The sequence below is a fragment of the Pyxicephalus adspersus genome, chromosome 6 (genome assembly GCF_032062135.1).
Source record: "Pyxicephalus adspersus chromosome 6, UCB_Pads_2.0, whole genome shotgun sequence".
Classification (NCBI taxonomy): domain Eukaryota; kingdom Metazoa; phylum Chordata; class Amphibia; order Anura; family Pyxicephalidae; genus Pyxicephalus; species Pyxicephalus adspersus.
The window spans coordinates 95,132,073-95,150,596 of record NC_092863.1 but is presented as its reverse complement, the minus strand read 5'-3'; the positions used below and the strand labels follow the sequence as shown (position 1 = coordinate 95,150,596).

The 18,524-nt window shown below is 38.4% G+C and overlaps 2 protein-coding genes across 3 annotated transcripts in view; one reads left to right on the top strand and one right to left on the bottom strand.

Annotated features, from left to right (window-relative positions):
- The first annotated feature begins 262 nt into the window (after window positions 1-262).
- On the top strand, window positions 263-10,301 carry SELENOP (selenoprotein P). The gene is made up of 5 exons (XM_072416660.1): window positions 263-412; window positions 5,375-5,590; window positions 5,718-5,930; window positions 6,961-7,078; window positions 8,453-10,301. Exons 2-5 carry the CDS (start codon window positions 5,388-5,390, stop codon window positions 8,750-8,752), a joined length of 834 nt encoding a protein of 277 aa, XP_072272761.1. The 5' UTR covers window positions 263-412; window positions 5,375-5,387; the 3' UTR covers window positions 8,753-10,301.
- Window positions 10,302-11,059: 758 nt separating this feature from the next.
- CCDC152 (coiled-coil domain containing 152) overlaps window positions 11,060-18,524 on the bottom strand; it is a 28,790-nt gene continuing 21,325 nt past the window's right edge. For both annotated transcript variants that reach the window (XM_072416659.1, XM_072416658.1), the window contains one exon: window positions 11,060-13,756. In XM_072416659.1, the coding sequence (XP_072272760.1) occupies window positions 13,634-13,756 (123 nt within the window). In that variant the 3' untranslated portion in view covers window positions 11,060-13,633. The remainder of the gene's footprint in view (window positions 13,757-18,524) is intronic.

The window sequence follows — 18,524 nt, the reverse complement described above, 5'->3', positions numbered from 1 at the left end:
AAAAAGCTGTAAAATCAGCTAGTAAATAGCAGCAAAACTGCAGATTCAGCAGCTTCTTCTTCCTCAGGAGATGGGGCAAAGGAGGAATGTGAGGTCAGGGCTCTCTCTATCCTACATGGAGCAATCCATTCTAGCAAAAAGGGGGCAATGCCATGCAGAATTTGACTTATTTTTTTAGCAAGGGGATACTTTTTTATATATAGGGTACTTCTTAGAAAGAGCGCTCATCTAAGAAATGTGTATGCTGGGTTTGGTTTATTTTCTTGCCAAAAGTGAGGCAATAGCTTTATTTCCAGGGCCGTCCCACATGACTGGCCTGAACTTGTGCAGAGTGATAAACAAGCTGAGTATAAATAGAGAAGAGACCAGCCCATTGTTCAGAGCAGCAGTCTGCCGAGGACCAAGGGCCAGAGTAAGCTGTTGCATGTTAATAATGCTATCCTCTAATCCGCTTGTGCACCTTCAGTTCTTTTACAGCCTTGTATTTGTTCTTCTGGCTTCTAGTAAACGTAATTTAAACTTTGTGATCAGCTTGAGAACATTCAAGAACACTTTGCATTCCTTTACTGGGTCCTTCAGCTGTGGAAGAAACTAATTTGTGCCAAGGCATCAGATTCTGTGTGACCATACTAACCTAAAATCTAATTGCTTGCTGGAGTTTAAAGCTTTTTCTATGATATGGCATATTAATACGCTTAGTTGTTAGTAAGTTAAAGGGACACTTGGTTAGTGTCATGTCTCACTGTATACTGTTTGCAAAAGCAAACAATTATTCGAGAAATTGGTAAAAAATTTTATGCATGCATATTCTGCAAGTAATTCCTATTGAAAGCTTGCTACGCCTAGGCACTGCTTTGTAATTGGCAACAGGATTGTCAGCATTGCTGTGCAAGCTTCTTTAGTTTACCGTTGTCCCCAGAGACCACCAAACTCCTTGTACACGCTCTTATCATCTCTCGTCTGGACTACTGTAACCTCCTCCTCTCTGGTATTCCACTAACCCGACTCTCTACTCTACAATCTATTATGAATGCTGCAGCCAGACTCATCCATCCTTCCCACCGCTCCTCTTCTGCTGCATCTCTTTGTAGTTCCCTTCATTGACTTCCGTTTCACCTTAGAATCAAATTCAAGCTCCCTTGCTTTGCCTTCAATTCCCTCCACAGTTCTTGTCCCACTTACCTTTCTGACGTGATAAACCTGAAGGATACTCCCCTAGCCGTTCTCTCCGCTCCTCCAATGACCTACTAATGACTTCCTCACTCATAACCTCATCACACGCATGGCTCCAAGACTTTTCTAGAGCAACCCCAACTCTCTGGAATGGTCTTCCTCGTCCTATTCAGCTTGCTCCTACTTTCTGCTCATTTAAAAGAGCCCTCAAAACCCATTTTTTCAAACTTGCCAAACCGTCTTCTTCTATCTTTTGAAATCGTCACTACTTCCCACCACTACATATCACCCCTCTTATTGTGTGTTACTTCCCCCACCTACTAGATTGTAAGCTCTTCGGGGCAGGGTTCTCTCCTCCTGTGTCACTGTCTGTATTTGTCTGTCATTTGCAACCCCTATTTATTGTACAGCGCTGCGTAATATGTTTGTGCTATATAATTCCTGTTTAATAATATAATTAATAATAATAATAATAATGGGTAACTTAGGGAACTACTGCTGCTAATTGTACGGCTGAATTGTTAGCCTCAATAATGGGGTTGATAATGGTAGGATGCCCCCCCAAAAAAAGAATGATGTCAAACATACTGAAAAAAAAAGATTTTCAATATACATGCATTTTTCTTAAACTTTTTTTAACTCATTAGCATTGGTGGCTTTATATCCCACACCTCATTGGTCTCCAAAGTGGAGCCGGCTGCTTTGTGGAGGCATTCAGGACAATGAGGGCTGTAGCTTCAAATGCAGGCTCATGCCTAACGAACATCTGTGTTAAGGAAAATATACGGTGATTACTGAAACCCAATCTGGAAAACGCTGATTACTTGTCCTTGGCAGCAGTTCTTTACTTCTCCAACTCAGAACAAGGATAGAGCTGTTATATATATATATTAAATATGCCAGCTCCTTGGCATATTTTTTCTTCCTCTTAACAGACTTCTTTTCTGCAAAAAAAACAGATAGAAATAGTTAAAAGTAACAAGCATTTTTCTTAGTAAAGTTTCTTTGAAGAATACAATTGCACAAAGCGCCTAGGAACTCAGGACAGCCAGCCAATAAGGTTTGGAATCCTGAATCAGTGGAACACATGGCATCCAATAAGAAGTCAGCTTTAATTAGTCTACTCAAATGCAAAAAGCTGATTGAATATCATGAGTTACTTTTTAATAAAGACTCCTTTTTCTTAAACACCAAATATTAGGCTTAGCTGTGCATCAATAGACTAATATATAGATTCTGCATTTAAGCATTACCACTTAGGAATTCTGTATGTTTATCGAATCATGCTGTAAATTGTTACATAAGGCAAAGTATTTTTGTAAATATGAGATAAGGAATTTTATACCGAAACCACATATTCCTGGCTACTGTCCAGCTTGCTGACTTGGAGAGATAAGCAAAATGTAAATTCGACTTCTTGGATTCTTCGGCTGCTGCTAAAAGGCTTCTAAAATGTTTTAGAAACTGCAGAAGCCATTTAAACTGTTTAAATAGTCTTTTGATTACCTAAAGGAATACTTTAGGAGTTCAAAAACAAAAGTTTGGCTTGACTTGTTTGTATTAAGGGCTCATTCTCTCTACAGTGTTGCATTATTATAACTAGTCATGGATAAAACACGTTGGTAGATTGGGTAGCCATTTATTGTTAATTGGATGGTATCTTACCAATGCACATATTAAATCTCACCAATGCACTAAAGCACAACAGTCAGCTGTGTGTTGTGGTTCATTTTGAAAAATAAAGCAAACAATTTTTTTGTGTGCAATGTGGTCATTGGGCAGCCCATTCTTTTAACGTCCATGGACTTTCCTAATGCAATGCACACCAGCATTATGTTTTTAACATCTTAGCATGCAGGTGTACTTTGAGCAAACCCTACTCTACTTTCACTTTGCAAATTATAAAGAGCCTGGGGCCACATTTCAGTGCCGCCTGCTGGTGAATGATAATGTAAGCCTAAAATGCATGATTTTCAATGGGAGCTTTATCTTTGAGGGAATCAAAGTTCAGAACTCAGCAAGTTGGGTATCACTGCCTCTAACAAAGGTATTGTGGTTAATGACCCCTCTTGTTAGTACAGGGCATAAGCAATAGGAAGATTTTTGTTTCTCTTTACCTTCTTTTTACCATACAACATCAGTGTTCTCCCCAGTCTTTTTTTGCTGGGGGCACCACCCGGCACTTTTCAGTAACCACCTGGTGGTTATTGAAAAGTTGGGTCACAATGCAGTGACAGCCACCCGCCTATGGCTCTTTCCCAAAAATTCTTGGGAGAATACAGAACATTGTTTAAACATTGCACAGTATAATGCAGTTGATGCATTTGAAATTTCTTGGAGGCCAAAGCAAAGTCAGACTTTTGTTTCTTTTTCGCTTTTTTTAGATTATGGCTTTATAATGGGTTGTTGACTATTGCATAATAATGCTGGCCTTTGCACCATCTTGGTGTTATCTGTAGAGGTTTATGGCAAAATAAAAAAACAATAATCACAGCCCTGCATTATATGCACATTCCCTCATTTTGCATCTGTGCAAAATGTTTGCAGCCTCTGCTGCTCTGAAATTCCAAGCAGTGTTGTCAGCCCTGTCTGATCTCTCTATGGCTAAAGGAAATCACCTCCCTATGTCATAAGTATGAGAAGGGTTCTGAAGCCCATAAGGAGTAAACTTCACTTGCACAAAAAAAAAAAAAAAAAAAAAAAGTTTGCAGATCAAGAATACTGAACTCGCTTTGGCTCTGTTTACTGAATACTTCCTGCTAGTGGTCAGTGACTCAGAAGACATTAATGCCAGCCATTGGCGTGCACTTAGCATTTCAAGCAGTTGTCCAGCTACGGCATCCTTCATATATCTATCACAATGAATGAACTTTGCTGCCTATCTGCCCATTCATTTAATCAAGGGTGGTCTAATAGACTTTATTTTGATTCATTTTCGAGTAAATTGCTTGGCATTGAGAAGGCGGAACTGAAGGACAGAAAGGTTAACGCTGCACCCAGCAGCCCCAAGTCTAAACCTGCTGTCTGCTGATAACATTAACTAGTTTGGGTCAAGTTGACCTCTACAATACACAGCTTGGCATAGCAATTACTGTAAGAAAAAGGGGAAAGTGCAACAACTTCATGTACTAGCTTAGCAAGAACGAAAAATTGAAACCAAGAAATCAATTTATAAGACAGCAGTAATAATAAACCTGTTGGTAAAGTATTTACTTTCTGTGTATTGCATTGAGGGTGTCTGGCTTGTGGTCTGTTCCTCCCTGAGAGTATTTTGTTCCCAGTACAATGTTTGCTTTGTGCTTCGGGTATTAGTTTTGCTGGAGCAGGTGTGTAAATAACTTACATAGATTGGAACAGTGTGTTACTTGTAGCAATCCTTCCCTGTCAAATTCTAATAATATCATGTAATAAGGAGGAACTGTTTTTTTGTGAGCTGTGCTAGAACAAAGCCAAATGATTCACTATTTGTATTGTCTGTGGTTCCTCTGCTGCAAATCTTTCCTGTACTTGTGACTTATCATGCCTTAGGTCTTGTTTCACTCTCTAAATGGATTGCTAAATGCACCAAAAAAACACTGAGAAGATGCATTGGGGCTATTAAAATAAATGGCATCTCATTGCACCAAAGTGTAAAAAATGCATATTACTGTAGCACAATAGTGTCAACTGACTCTTATTATGCACCAGTGTCCAGCACCACCACCAGGTGGCCATCTTGATGAGGGCAAACTTTAGCTTTTTCATTTTAGAGCCTCCAGCGAGGAGAATAGTGAGATTAACAGTTACATACAAACATTTATCTTTGTTATGGCAATCTATGCGGGTTGTAGAGATTTCCCCTGACTTTATGTCCCAGTGACCAGCAAGGCATTGCTGTCTGCTGAACTTCCTATGAAACAGCCACTAGGGAGCCATTGACATCAACCACTAGTTTATTTTCCAAATTAGTACATAGAGACCACATTCTGTTTAGAGGAAACAGCTGGTTTAGCTGCCTTTGAGCTGTGGTAAAAAGAAATATTCACAAATTTCACAGGACAAAGATAACCATTTAAATCTTTAGTTGATCGCTGCACAGAAAAAAAAAAACATTTTGCTGTACGCTTAGTCTTTTGTAAAAGCTTTGCATGATATTGCAGTTGTGTGTGAGACTTTTTTCATTAATGTCTCTAATCCAAACTATGTCCTTGTCTCCTTGCAGGTGAGGCCCCGCCATGTGGAAGGGCTTTGCTCTTGCTCTGGCTCTCTGCCTTCTCCCTTGGGGAGGAGCAGAGAGCCAGGGTCACCAAGCGCTGTGTAAAAAGCCACCAGACTGGAAGATAGGAAGCCAGAATCCCATGCTGGATGCAGATGGGACGGTCACGGTTGTGGCACTTCTTCAAGCAAGCTGATACCTGTGCCTGCTGCAGGCTTCCAGGTGGGACACAATGCATGCATAGTTTAGCACAGTCATTAAAAAGCAAATATTTAGTCTAGTACATACCTATACTAATATAGGCAATAATCTTGAACTTGGTCTAAATGTGTTACTTTGATTCTATCAGCTTGGATGACCTGCGGCAGAAGTTGGATAATGAACACTATACCAACGTGTCCTTTATGGTCATCAACAACCAAGAGGAACGTTCACGCCTGAAACACGATGAGCTGAAGTCCAGGGTCTCCGAATACATTCCTGTGTATCAGCAAGAGGTGGAGCAGCCAGACGTCTGGAAACAACTGAACGGAAATAAAGATGACTTTCTCATTTACGACAGGTGATTGATGTGATTCATCCTATCCATGCTGTCCATTAAATTCCAAAGGCAGACATGATAAATGCAAAGAACTGTACCTTTTATGCTTTATTGTGCATTCACAGCACCTTTATTAATCCATTATGCCCATTTTTTTTTATTATTGTTTTTCTGTATGAAAGGAGAAACCTAAATAGGGGACAATGTGAACAGACAGTTACATTTGAATGTCAACACCCAGAATATACAGTCTGTGTTATGTTAGTTTGGTAGTCCCATATTGCTCCATAAAACTTCTATATTTAAAGAAAAGCCATTGTTCCCTGAATCTTTTCAAAATGTTTTACATGTATGAAATGCCGAGATCTTCTTCATTATTATGGGTCCATCATTGTAATTGGTGGCTTCGATGACCAGTACATAAGGCCCAGGGGTTTATGCATACATGACATTACCAGTAGGACTATCACTGGAAAAGTGCTAGGTTTGGGGATTCCTGAGCACCCATAGAAATGTATAATTTGTCTGCATTTTAGGGTATTAGCTGCAGAGGGGATTGCAGCATACTTGACTTTACCAGTATAATTTACATACTGGTTCACTCCTAGCTATGGGGATTTTTGAGCACCCGTGGAAATGTATCATTTATTTACATTTTAGGTTACCAGTTTAAGAATATTTAGCAGTATATGGGTTTACCAAAATTGCACATATTTAGAACTCTTTTAACACAGTGTGCCATATTTATTCGAGTATCTATTAGAGCTATCTTTTGAGTATGAGCTACCACTGCCCTGGAACTAGGCTTAGGCAACCTGCTTTGCCACAGTTGTGGCTGCCACAAAATATAAATAGGAGTTTAGAGAATCGCACCTGAAAATAGCTGTCAAGAAGAATGTCACCTATTTCCAGGCACAACTTGGAACCAAGAAAAATGTCTAGTTGATTAGAAAATCTTGTAAGAAGTTGCCACTTTCTTAGTATGACCAACACGGGAGGGTTGCACTAACTTTTTTAATTACAATATTTGTTTTCTAAATTTTCATTTCAGGTGTGGACGTCTGGTGAAACACATCAAGCTTCCCTATGCGTTTTTGCAGTTTAATTATGTGGAGGATGCAATAAAGTCAGTTTATTGTGAGAACACCTGTGGAGACTGCAAACACAAGGTATCATCTAAGGTTTTTATGCATGTGTAATGTAATTAGATGATGAACCTATTCATGAAAGCCAATATGTCATGGTTTTGGTGTATATAGATAATTGAATTAGAAGGGAAATGTTTTTGGAATTTGAAACTGAACTGTTCAGTTGTTGCAATCTATGCTGTAAAAGTCCAATGGTACTCTGAGAGTTCTTATGAGACCCTTATGACATCTAACCAGTGCAATGCACAGGGATATAACTAATAAAATGATTAATTGAAAGTTTTGCTACTATAAGGACTATTAATACAATAACATTTTATAAATATAATGTTTATAATTGTACAATATTATACCCAAAGCATTATTATTTTTTTCTTATTACCTGTCCATTCAATAAACATTGTAGAAAGCAGAGCAGAAAGCAGCAGCAGAGTGGCAGCTCAAATGTTTAATCAGACACTTTGGAGTAATTCATCATCAAAGTTCAGAGTAGAGGCAATAAAATTATTGCCCATTTGACCCTGATCTCTTGATAGCCTTCTAATGTAAATAAAGGGAATGTTCTCTAACCTGGTAAAACTGACCAACCTCTAATTGCCTCTGCTGTGAAGTTTGAGGATGAATTGATCAACAATGCCTGCAGCTCGAGGTCAATGAGGGCTTGTTTTGAAGCCTACTTTGCTGTTTGTTAACTGCATTTCCATAGCCTGGCCACAATTTCATTTTGACAAGTTGCTCTGTTAAGTGTTTGTTGCTATCTGTGTCCCCAGCCAGGGAGAAGGCAAAAAAAGTTAATAAGTTTTGCATTAATTAGTGAAATATTGGACCCTCTGTTAAGTTGCTGTCTCTGTCCCCAACTGGCTAGAATCACCCACTTTTGTTCTGCTGACCAAAGTTAGTAAGGAATAAAGTGAGAAAGAAACAATAGCTTGAGCTTTTATTAGAGTAATAGTAAAGGAAAAAAATGCAACACTAGTTTCAGGGACCATGGACAACTTTCTGAGATGAAAATTCTGTTGAATTAGGAGAGTTTTTTACTCTTTTCCTGTTGCATATTCAGAAGGGAACGAAGTGAAAGCCGAGTTCAGAAAAAAACAACCTCATAGCGCTTTTAACCTTTCTTTTATCTATACAAAACTAAAGAGAACAATATTGGCTGGATATTCACTTTAAATGTATAAAGGCCCGTCTTATATTTGCCAAAAAAACATAGCCAAGCATTAATAAAGAAGCTGGCAGGCCGGAATGTATTTTACACTAATTTCTATTGGCTTCCCCCAATATAAACTAGTGCTCAGGTATTTTCCTGTATGTTTCATTAGCCAAGTTATGTACAAAAAGATAGTATTCTCATGAATATCAACTTTAGGATGCTAAAAATATCTGTTCCTGTAGATTTCCGAGGATGTGTGCAAGACAGAAGAAGAATTAGCAGCACAGGACAAGGTAGAGGCAGAGCCAGTGGATGCAAACCGTCACCATCGTCACCATCATCACCATCACAAACATGGTCATCACGAGCAGGAGGAGGCCAAGGTGGCAGACGCTAGTGAACCAAATGCCAATGTGCACAGCAAGCCTCACCACCATCATGAAGAGGATAGGGTAGGAGAAGTTGATGATGTCAGGCCAGAACACCCTAGTGAGAACAGGGTAGCTGAGTCAGACAGCCAACCTTTAAGAAACAAACTCTGAAAAAAGCTTAAGAGCTGACGAAAGCAATATCTCTGAGACTGGGAGGACGAGTCAGGAAAGGCCCACAACAGCTGATGCTGACACTGCAGACAGCTATCTCTTGAGATAGCACAAAAAGGAGTCACTTGACAGTGCAAAGGGACTCTCCCAGCTTCCTGTAAGTGACAGGAACTGCTGTCGGACAGTCCCTCTGAATCCTGACAGTGACGTCTGCCTCCAGCTGCATGACAGCCATCCAAAGCAGGCCAACCTGAGAACAAACATTCCTCAGTCACAGAGCATCGTGTCGCATGAGACTGATCAAAGGGGAAAGATAACTGACAATGACGGGAACTGAGCAATGGGCACCAGTAAGCTGCTAAAATATTGCACTAAAGTACCCGCAAAAATTCAGGACTTGTGGATTTCCAGCTGCTACTGACCTAGTTGTACCAGCCTTACCTGCCAGAAATGGCAGGATTTTAGGTTCTAGAAGAGCTGGGCAGCCACCTGTTCTCTAGTTAAGATCTAAATCAGTAATCTTGTCTCCTTGGATCACTATGGTTAGACTTTATTCTGCTGGAGACTTCAGAAGTTAACTGCAGAGCACTTAGCTTTTGGACCTCCAGTATTCATAAGTAGAACCACACAGGCTGAATATCCGAGCCATTTAGAGGAGTATTCTGGAATAAACAGATGTCTGGGGTGCTCTGCATTATGTGTAGGAAGTTATTGTCACTTACTTATGTGACTTCTGGTGGACAATAAATACTTAAGAAAAGCTTTACGCCTAGCTGGCCTTTTTGTAGGTCCTGCTACAACCATTACTTGAGCTTGTATGTTACATTTTCACTAATGAGTCCTATATGGACCTCCTAACACCTTGCCATATTGCTGCAGGACCCACAAAAAGAACCATTAAGGTTTTTTTTAAAAAAAAAACAACTATTAAACCACTGGCACACAGGTAAGTGACATTTACTCCACCCTAGACATATGGATATCTCAGAATTCACATTTACCATCTAAGAATGCTTTCATGCAGCTCACGTTTTTGTGCCTCTCTTGCTTGCCTCTTGATCTTGTGGTTGCATTAATGAAGACTTAAGCATAAACTACAAAATAGGGGCTTTCGTCAGATAACTTGCAGTCATAACCAGAGGTTGGGCTAGAGATGATTTTTTACTTTTCAAGTCAAGTTTTTAAACTTTTTTTTTTCCATAGATTTCAGTAGCATTTTAACACAATTTTAGACTTGGTACTGAGCCAAGATTCATCTCAAAAACACATTCTAAACTTCTTTGTGTATTAGGTTAATACTATCATGTTGTTAATGTTCATTTTTTTTACTCTTTTATTCTTAAGTTTGTTGTGATCTAAGCAACTTGTTTTCGTTTGTTGTTTCTATAGCAGCATCTGTAAATCAATGATGGTTTGTAGGGAAACTAAATCCTAATAAACTTGAAGTATGTTTTACAACCATGCTGTAGAACAAGACTGTGGAATGTTACAAGGACAGTGAAAGGGTCCAACATCTCTAAACAATCACAATAAAAGTTTTAAAAAAAGATCACTGCCTTTGTGTGTCTTTTTCTTGTTAAACTTCCATCAGTGTTCAGGGGAATTTGGAAAAAATTGAGCAACACAATAGGATGTCCACCTCAAATCTCCAGGCAAAAAATAACAAAGTGAGAATGAATAGCCCATTACTATACCATAATACAACCAGCTGTTGTTGCAAATATTCAGCTTTCATTCAAAATTAACCACACGGTGGTAACCAGGATCATTCAACCCCTCGGACTACAGATAATCCTACTCCAAAGCTGTGAATGGACCATAAAAAAGAAAAGGCAACCCGATGATACATTTGTTTTACTTCTCTTTCACTTACTAAAGCTGCGTACACACGGCAAATTTTTCTCGCCCGATAATCGGTATCGGCCAATTATCGGGCGAAAATCTGCCGTGTGTACAGTCGGTCGTCATCCATCGTCCGACGACCGTCCTGGCGGATCCATGGACGATGGACGCTGACCGATCCTAATGAAAGGGAAGGGGAGAGCGCGCAGCAGGGTGCCGCTCCGTCGCTCTCCCCCTCCCCTCTCCATAGAGCATGAACGGTGCTGTATGTACAGCATCGTTCATGCATCGTGCAGTCTTTTCTCGTTGGAAAGGATCGTGAAAGATCCTTTCCAACGAGAAAAATTGCAGGTGTGTATGCAGCTTATCTGCATGCTTTTGTAATGACTGGAGCACAATACATGGTACATTTTAGATGGCTGTAATCATATTTGTGTGCACAAATAATACAAAGTGACTGTTACAGCACTGAAGTCCATGTATTTGAGTTTGGTAAAGGTTTTTGGTAAAATAACAAAACAGCAGAAAGTGTTCACTTAGCAAAGTAATAGTTATTTATTATTTTATTTATTAATTGTTAAATAATCGTGTTAACTTTCAATACGCTAACCCAGTGTTTCTCAACCAGGGTTCCTTGAGCAATGAGCAATTTGTGCCGGTTGATCCCGTTTATGTGACACCAATGATCTTTTTGGCTATCTGTAGGGGTGGCAAACTTCCAACTATCCAGCGACAACCAGCATGAACTGTGAAATGTGGATGCAGTAATTATAAAAGGGTTCCCTAAAACCTGAAAGTTGTTTCATGGTTTCCCCCATGTAAAAAAGGTTTAGAAATGCTGGCCTAATCTGTGTAAGCAAAATGAAAAACAAAAATTATGCTTTTTCTAAAAGAAGACTGTATACTGAAAGTGAACACTGCTTCAGTGCCTTATGCACTAAGATTTATTTATAAAAGTAAAAAGCCTCCACTCTAAGTAAATCAACCCCTTTGTGTCAGTGTTAAACTTTAGCTGATTCCCATTTAAAATGCAGAAGTAAATATTTGATGATAAGAATGGATGATAATTACTACAAGGTCACTAAGAGGTACTTGACTGATATAATTTGTTTAGCAAGGTAACAAAAAAGTTTAGTTCAGTCCCAACACTAAATGCACTGGTGTTATTGCTGCCCTGCCTTCATTATATAAGCCCTGCCTTCATTATATAAGTTGTTGATAAGGTATTAAGTATTATTTTACATATGGGAAGATTCGCTTCTGACTTCCCTTGTTATTGGGGACTTTGCAGATCTGTTGTTCGCGACTCTTTTTCTATCCGCTTTGTAAAGCACAACCAACCTCCAGTACCTAAAAGCCTACCAATACTGTTGTCTATATTTACACAAAATACAAAACCACTAACAGAGGCAAAATAACAAAGCAGAAAAGATTTATGTTAGGTGTTTAAGTCTTACTTTCAAGTGCATGTTTTGACAGATACTTCGAAGACACTTGTCAACGTCTTAAAAAAACACCTTATTTAACTCAATAAAACAAACTTATCACCTTTTTAAAATTAAACAATGTAAATATATTTCTTACCTACATGACCTTCCAAAACGTGTACACATAAGCCAGGTGAGAAGTGATGATGTTTCTCTAGTGTATCCTCTTTAATTACAGTATTGTCACTATTACTGCGAGTTTGTTACTTTCCTGCCCTTGTCAGCTATCAGTCAGACCTCAATTACATCTTACTACTGATAAGTACAAGTTGGGTAGAAGCCAACCAATGAGCACAATTGGAACAGCAAACCCAGTCCGAGTCTATAAACTCACAGCTGGTATAACATACCAGACAAATCTAATTCATTTTGTGGCTGTAATATTTCAAAAAATCATTTTTTATCTTTAATACTGTCCAGTTTGTTGTGAAACAAATCAGTCTGGCAACCCTAGACTTTGGAGCCCTTCAGAACTTGGGGCACTCTCAGCCAAAAATCCATGAACAAGAGGTGATCTTACACTCCCGCTGTCTTCCTGAACATTCCCATGAATATTTCTCTTAGCTTTCTAAACTATTTGCCAATCTCTTTGCACTTTCTAGTTACAGTAGTGTAGCAGAGTGGTCCTGGGAAAGAAAGCGCCTACCTGCACGGCCTTCAAATTATTGTAGAGAGGAAGAGTGTTGTGTTCTTGAAGCAAAGATTTTGAAGTTTGCAAAGAGACTAAGAAGTCCCTGAGGCATACAAAGAATATGAAATTAGGAAAAAAACTGAATATGAAATCAGGAAACAAAAAATACATCAAGAAAAAAAGGAAGTATATCTTTGTAAAAGCTAAACCCATTTGGAATAGAAATGAAATGAAAATGAATAGCTAAAACTGATTTGTATATTACATTATGTACCTCCCAAAAGATTTTTAGATGTGTAATCCTGTCATTCTCCCCTAGTACTATCCACCTGGACAAATACTTTGCTTTATTCACTGATCATCTCTGTGCATCTCAACCTGGCACCACACATTTTTATTAAAAAATGTTCTTTCCTTAGTGGACATGGATGCTGCACCCCAATTCATTCCTATGGGTAAGCCGTACAATGGAGACTACCATAAGTAAGGCTTACTCGTTCTCCAGCATGGAAGCTTTGGCTGGGCTAAAAAAGGAAGATCAAGAGATTAAAGAAGAAGGCAATTGTTTTTCAAGATAGATTGGGGCAATTGATTAAAGGAAACTTTACAAAATTACAATGGTCCTTCAAAAGTGGACCTGTGTTTTGCTCCACAGCGTTCGCTAGGTATACTTTAATCCCTGCCTTCAGTCGGACAAATTCACCCTGACTCCCACCTAACTTTTTCACTTGCCCTGCACTTTCAGGATTACCAGATTCTCACTCCTTTTACTCCTTCATAACTGTGCTGATGCTTGGCAAATGGCCACCCAGGCAGCTTATATAAGGCTGTATAAGTACCGTATGTGCAGCAGGTAGATTAGTATAAAATGTACCCATTGCTTTGTGAATGTACGCTTGTACAACACAACCTTATTTTCCTTTAGAAATGCTTCCTTTTCAAGCGTGAATCTGATCCACTGCTGAGCCTTCTCTCTAATTCCTTAATTGTGTTTTGGAGAGTTTCAATTTCCTTGTTTTTTTCCTCTTGCAAATGCTGCAGTTTCTGTGGAAAGAGAACCAGCTGTGAATAGCTAATAGACATTTTCATGGTACTGAGTTTTTCTCATTCTGAAAACTTTCTGACAATGATTAACCAGAAGTACATTACAAGGCCACATGAGATTTTATTCCCAGGAAATTCTGTGATCCTTCAAGTTCTGTACACAACAATACCTCCCATGACATGTAGCAAAATATGTTGTATAAACGACCTAACTAGAGAAAAGAGAGATCGTGGACAGTGAAAAGTGTGTGAAAGTGTCACATTTACTGAAATTATTCTGATTAATTAAGGACGGAAACCTATTGTATCTACCAGCACTGGGATGCTAATGAGAGCCATTCTAAGGGTAATTATTCCTTGATTGCTATATAAATGTTTTTTTGCCTCCCGTATCTACAAAGGAAATACCCTTCAGAAATGCTCCCATAGGTGTCCCTGACCCCCCAGCAATACTATGGAGCTTTGTAATTAAAAGGAACAGTAACTTTGTAATTAACATAAAAAGTTGGCAGCCAGCATTACCTGTAGTAAAAAAATACTTATTCTTGCCTAAAATTTTTAATTAATTTTGGATAAAATCACATGCTTTTTTCTTTTGGGACATTTTCCCACAGGTCCCCCCCCAGACATCTTTAACAATTATGGTGATAATTTAACCCCCACAAATACAAACTTCTGACTTTTTCATTTACTGCAAAAAATCCATTTGCGAGAATAAAAATGTCTCCACAGTGAAGCCAGCTATTCTAGTTTAGGAAATGTGGATGGGTGAATGTGGAGGGCAATACATAAACAAAGAAAACTGGTAGAATTGGGAGAAGTGAACCTGATAGGTAAAGTTAATAAACTGAATAGAAATTAGATCAGATACATGAACAATAAATGTATTTTTACACTTCCTAGTGTCACTGATCCCAGGGGACGGAGCGCACAGTGTAATATTTTTAATGCTATCGTTTATGTTTGAGCACCGGCATATTATGGTGCAATGTATAATAAACAAGGACAACACATGACAAATCTGTATACATGCCAAGTACAAAGTATGGCACAGAAGAAGAGGACCCTGCCAGATACAGCTTACTATCTTAGAGTTAAGTATACAGCGTCATAAACTGGCCCCTGCATCACCAAGCAGAGAAGAGGAGACAAGAGGAGAAGAAGATGATCCGGCAAGCAGCACACCACTGAGCTAAATCTGGAAATGGTGGTTTTTACCAACAGCATAATATAGGTGTGGAGGGACCTCCTTGGGGAAGAGGCTAGAGGCAGGAGGTCATCTCCTTGGGGAAAAAGAACTGGAAAAGGGCTTATAGTATAGTTATAGCAAAGCATAGCGCTAACTATTGCACTTTGTTAGCAAAGTGCATTATCCCTTTGCAACAGATTTAAATTTAAGTGCATTTACATTTATCTTCGATTGGTGAATATAGTGAAAATTCACTTTGCAATGAATGCCCAAACATGAGCAAGAACATTTTTTTTTTTTGCATGTGTTGTGAAGAATAAAGTCAATATGAGCTTAATTTCATTCACTAAAATAAGTGTTATATTCCTTGCAAAGGGGATAATTCTTTATATATATATATATATATATATATATATATATATATATATCTTAAGTAAATCAACCCCATTGTCATAATGTTTTTAGCCACATTCGGGGCAGTAAAACATTAAAACGTTCTTCATCAAAGAGGTGAAATTAGAAGTGAGAAGATGTGATAGCTTTGATGAAGGAAATCTATTCCCTGATGATCACATTTATTACCCAAACATCTGAGAGTGTAATATCTGAGTGTAACATCTGAGTGTAATATCTGGTCAGCATGGTAGCTCACCAGTTAGCACTCTGGCCTTTGCAGCGCTGAGTCCCAGGTTCAAATCTTAGCCAGCACACTATCTGCATGGAGTTTGCAGGTTCTCTGGGTTTCCTCCCATACTCCACAAATGTGGCGCTAGCTTAATTGTCTCTCCCCAAAATTGAGATTAGATTGTCAATATGATGGAAGTAGGGACGTTAGATTGTGAGTCCTTTTGAGGGACAGCTAGTGACATGACTATGGACTTTGTACAGCGCTGCGTAATATGCTGGCGCTATATAAATACTTTTTATTAATAATATCTTGTATATGATGACTGCGTGTATCGTTCATGAACATATACCAGCAGAGGGTGCTGTTGTCTACCAGGAGAAGCTTTAGCCTTCAAGTGCACAAAACACCCTGCATGCAAACAAGGGGAACAATTCAAACCAATTCACTGATGCCAGTTATTGGTTTAAATGACAATTTTCTCAATCTTCAATTTATATGCATATTTATTGTATAGGAAAATACTTTGACATGAAATAGCTACAAAACCATTGGAAGCCTATTATCATGAGCCATTAGAGCATATTCTCATGCTATCTGCTGCAGGAATGCCTATGCCATTGCATGTCATACAATAGAATGATGTGGTGATAATCATTCTGAAAATAAAATAGTGCAAGTCCTATATTTATTATATATTATATATTATATATTTTGCTCAAGGGAAAAGTTTGGAATAGATTTCACACAGTGCATGGCACTACATGGCTGCAGAATGTGGGAATGCAGGTGTGTTCCTGCATCACATAGATGTAAATAGTTTTTTGTTTTATATATACATCACACGTCTCCTTTGTGAGCTCTTCACAATAGTTGTTTACAGTTAACACCGGGAAGAAGCTGGCGATATTTATTTGGTTCCTGCCCGCAGTCTCTGGGTTTATGATCTTCATGCCACATATTAAGAGAACCTATCTATGGTTCACTTTGGAATGTAGCAGTGATCTGATAGCTTTGACCTCTTCCTTATCATGTGATCACTATGGCAGCCAGTCATATTGATCACATAGGTTTGTTAAGAAATCAAATCTGCTGGCTCAGCTGTCATTGTAGAGGCATAGTGTTAATTGTATTTTGTCCACTTGACAACTATAATATGTGTATAAGAATGGGATTCACTAATACCACTAAAAAAGTCAAAGGCCTTACATTAACGTGTAACCGAAGTCCCATTTTTAAGAATCCATGATCAGGTAGGTCATTATTGCAGAAATGGACAGGCAATGTCCCTTCTGTAATAACCTTTCCTACCTAACTGATCACTCTGGGTATCTGGCAAAAAAATGCACATGTTCTGACCCCATCATTCAAAAAACATGCATTTAGGGTTATTAGCTTCCCCCCAAAAATTGACCTTGGACTGTATTAACCCCCTGAGCGGTAATCCCGAGTGTGGCTTGGGGTAAAAAAACATGCTGAAAGCGGTAACCTCGAGCCACACTCAGGGTAGCTAAAAACATTTTAAAAAACACTTACCTGGTCCTATCAGCATCCTGCCCCTTGGATCCCATCCTTGGGCCGCATCATCTTCTCTGATCTTTTGCTATCGACTCCAGAGACGTTCCGCGGAAATTCCTGGTGACGTTGGTGCATGCGCGCGGGAGGCGCGGCGGGAAATTCAAATTATTTTGTATTGAATTCAATATTATTTGTATTTGAATATATTCAATATAATTTGTATTGAATTCAATATATATATATATATATATATATATATATATATATAGTATATATGCTACTGTACAGTTATATTACAGGTTTCAATATTTGTATGCACCCTTTTTTTAACAGATTTTTTTTATTTAAAGTTTATTAATAAATGTATTAAATATTGGACATATTTTGGTGAGTTATGCCTAAGAATGATAGGCCTACAATCTAAAAATAAATTCTATGCAAAACAATGTACCGCTTTTGGCATAAAAATCCTGACATAATTGGTACGCCGGGGAGTTTAATATGATTGTGGTAGGGACATTAGATTGTGAACTTCTTTAAGGAACAGTTAGTGACATGACAATGGACTTTGTACAGCACTGCGTAATATGTTGGCGCTATATAAATACTGTATATGATACTAATAGTAACTGCCCTCAATATGTTGTCCAGGGGACCATTACTGCATTTTAAAAAATCATACTGACAAAGAAGCCTATTTGCATTTTCATGTATTTGTGTTGGGTTAACTATGTTATTTTTCACAATAAATATCATAAATATTATTGCAATCCACAATTGCAAAAGTGGTTTTGTCAAGCCCAAACTATTTTTCCAAACCAACAAAAAAGCCTTTGGTTGGATACATGTTCAGTTTCATGAAAAACTATCTTATAGTTCTACTTTAAATACATCTATTGATAGAGATCCGGCATGTGTTTACAAAAGATAATTACATTTCATATGTAATTAACAATCATGTATTATCCTGTGCTAGTGCAGGTGTGAATGGGCCACATAAAATAGTTGTCAATTAGAAGGAAGGCAGAATAGACAAAAAAGTGGCCTTTTCTTGTACAACCTTGCATTTCATTGACTAAAAATACATTTTAAACCAAAATCACATTTATGTCTACATGGGTAGGACTCAACGATTGCCCTACAGTTTAATGTGTTTTTCAAATTGTATTTTTGTGTATTTTGGACCCATACACACCAACCTGGACCGCTCTTGTATACTTTTGTGTGTTAAGTTTTTTATTGTGCTGCCTAACAAATTACATGACTTCAAGAATTTAAGAGTGCAGCATACCAGGTGTTGGTGTATTGTTGCATTGGTGTGCAAGACAAGTGTGCTGAGATAATGCCCCTGATTCATCAAGCAGAATCGGATTATCGGTCGCGCATTCGTATTTGCGATCCGAAATCGTACGCGATCGCGCTATTCAGCAACTGAA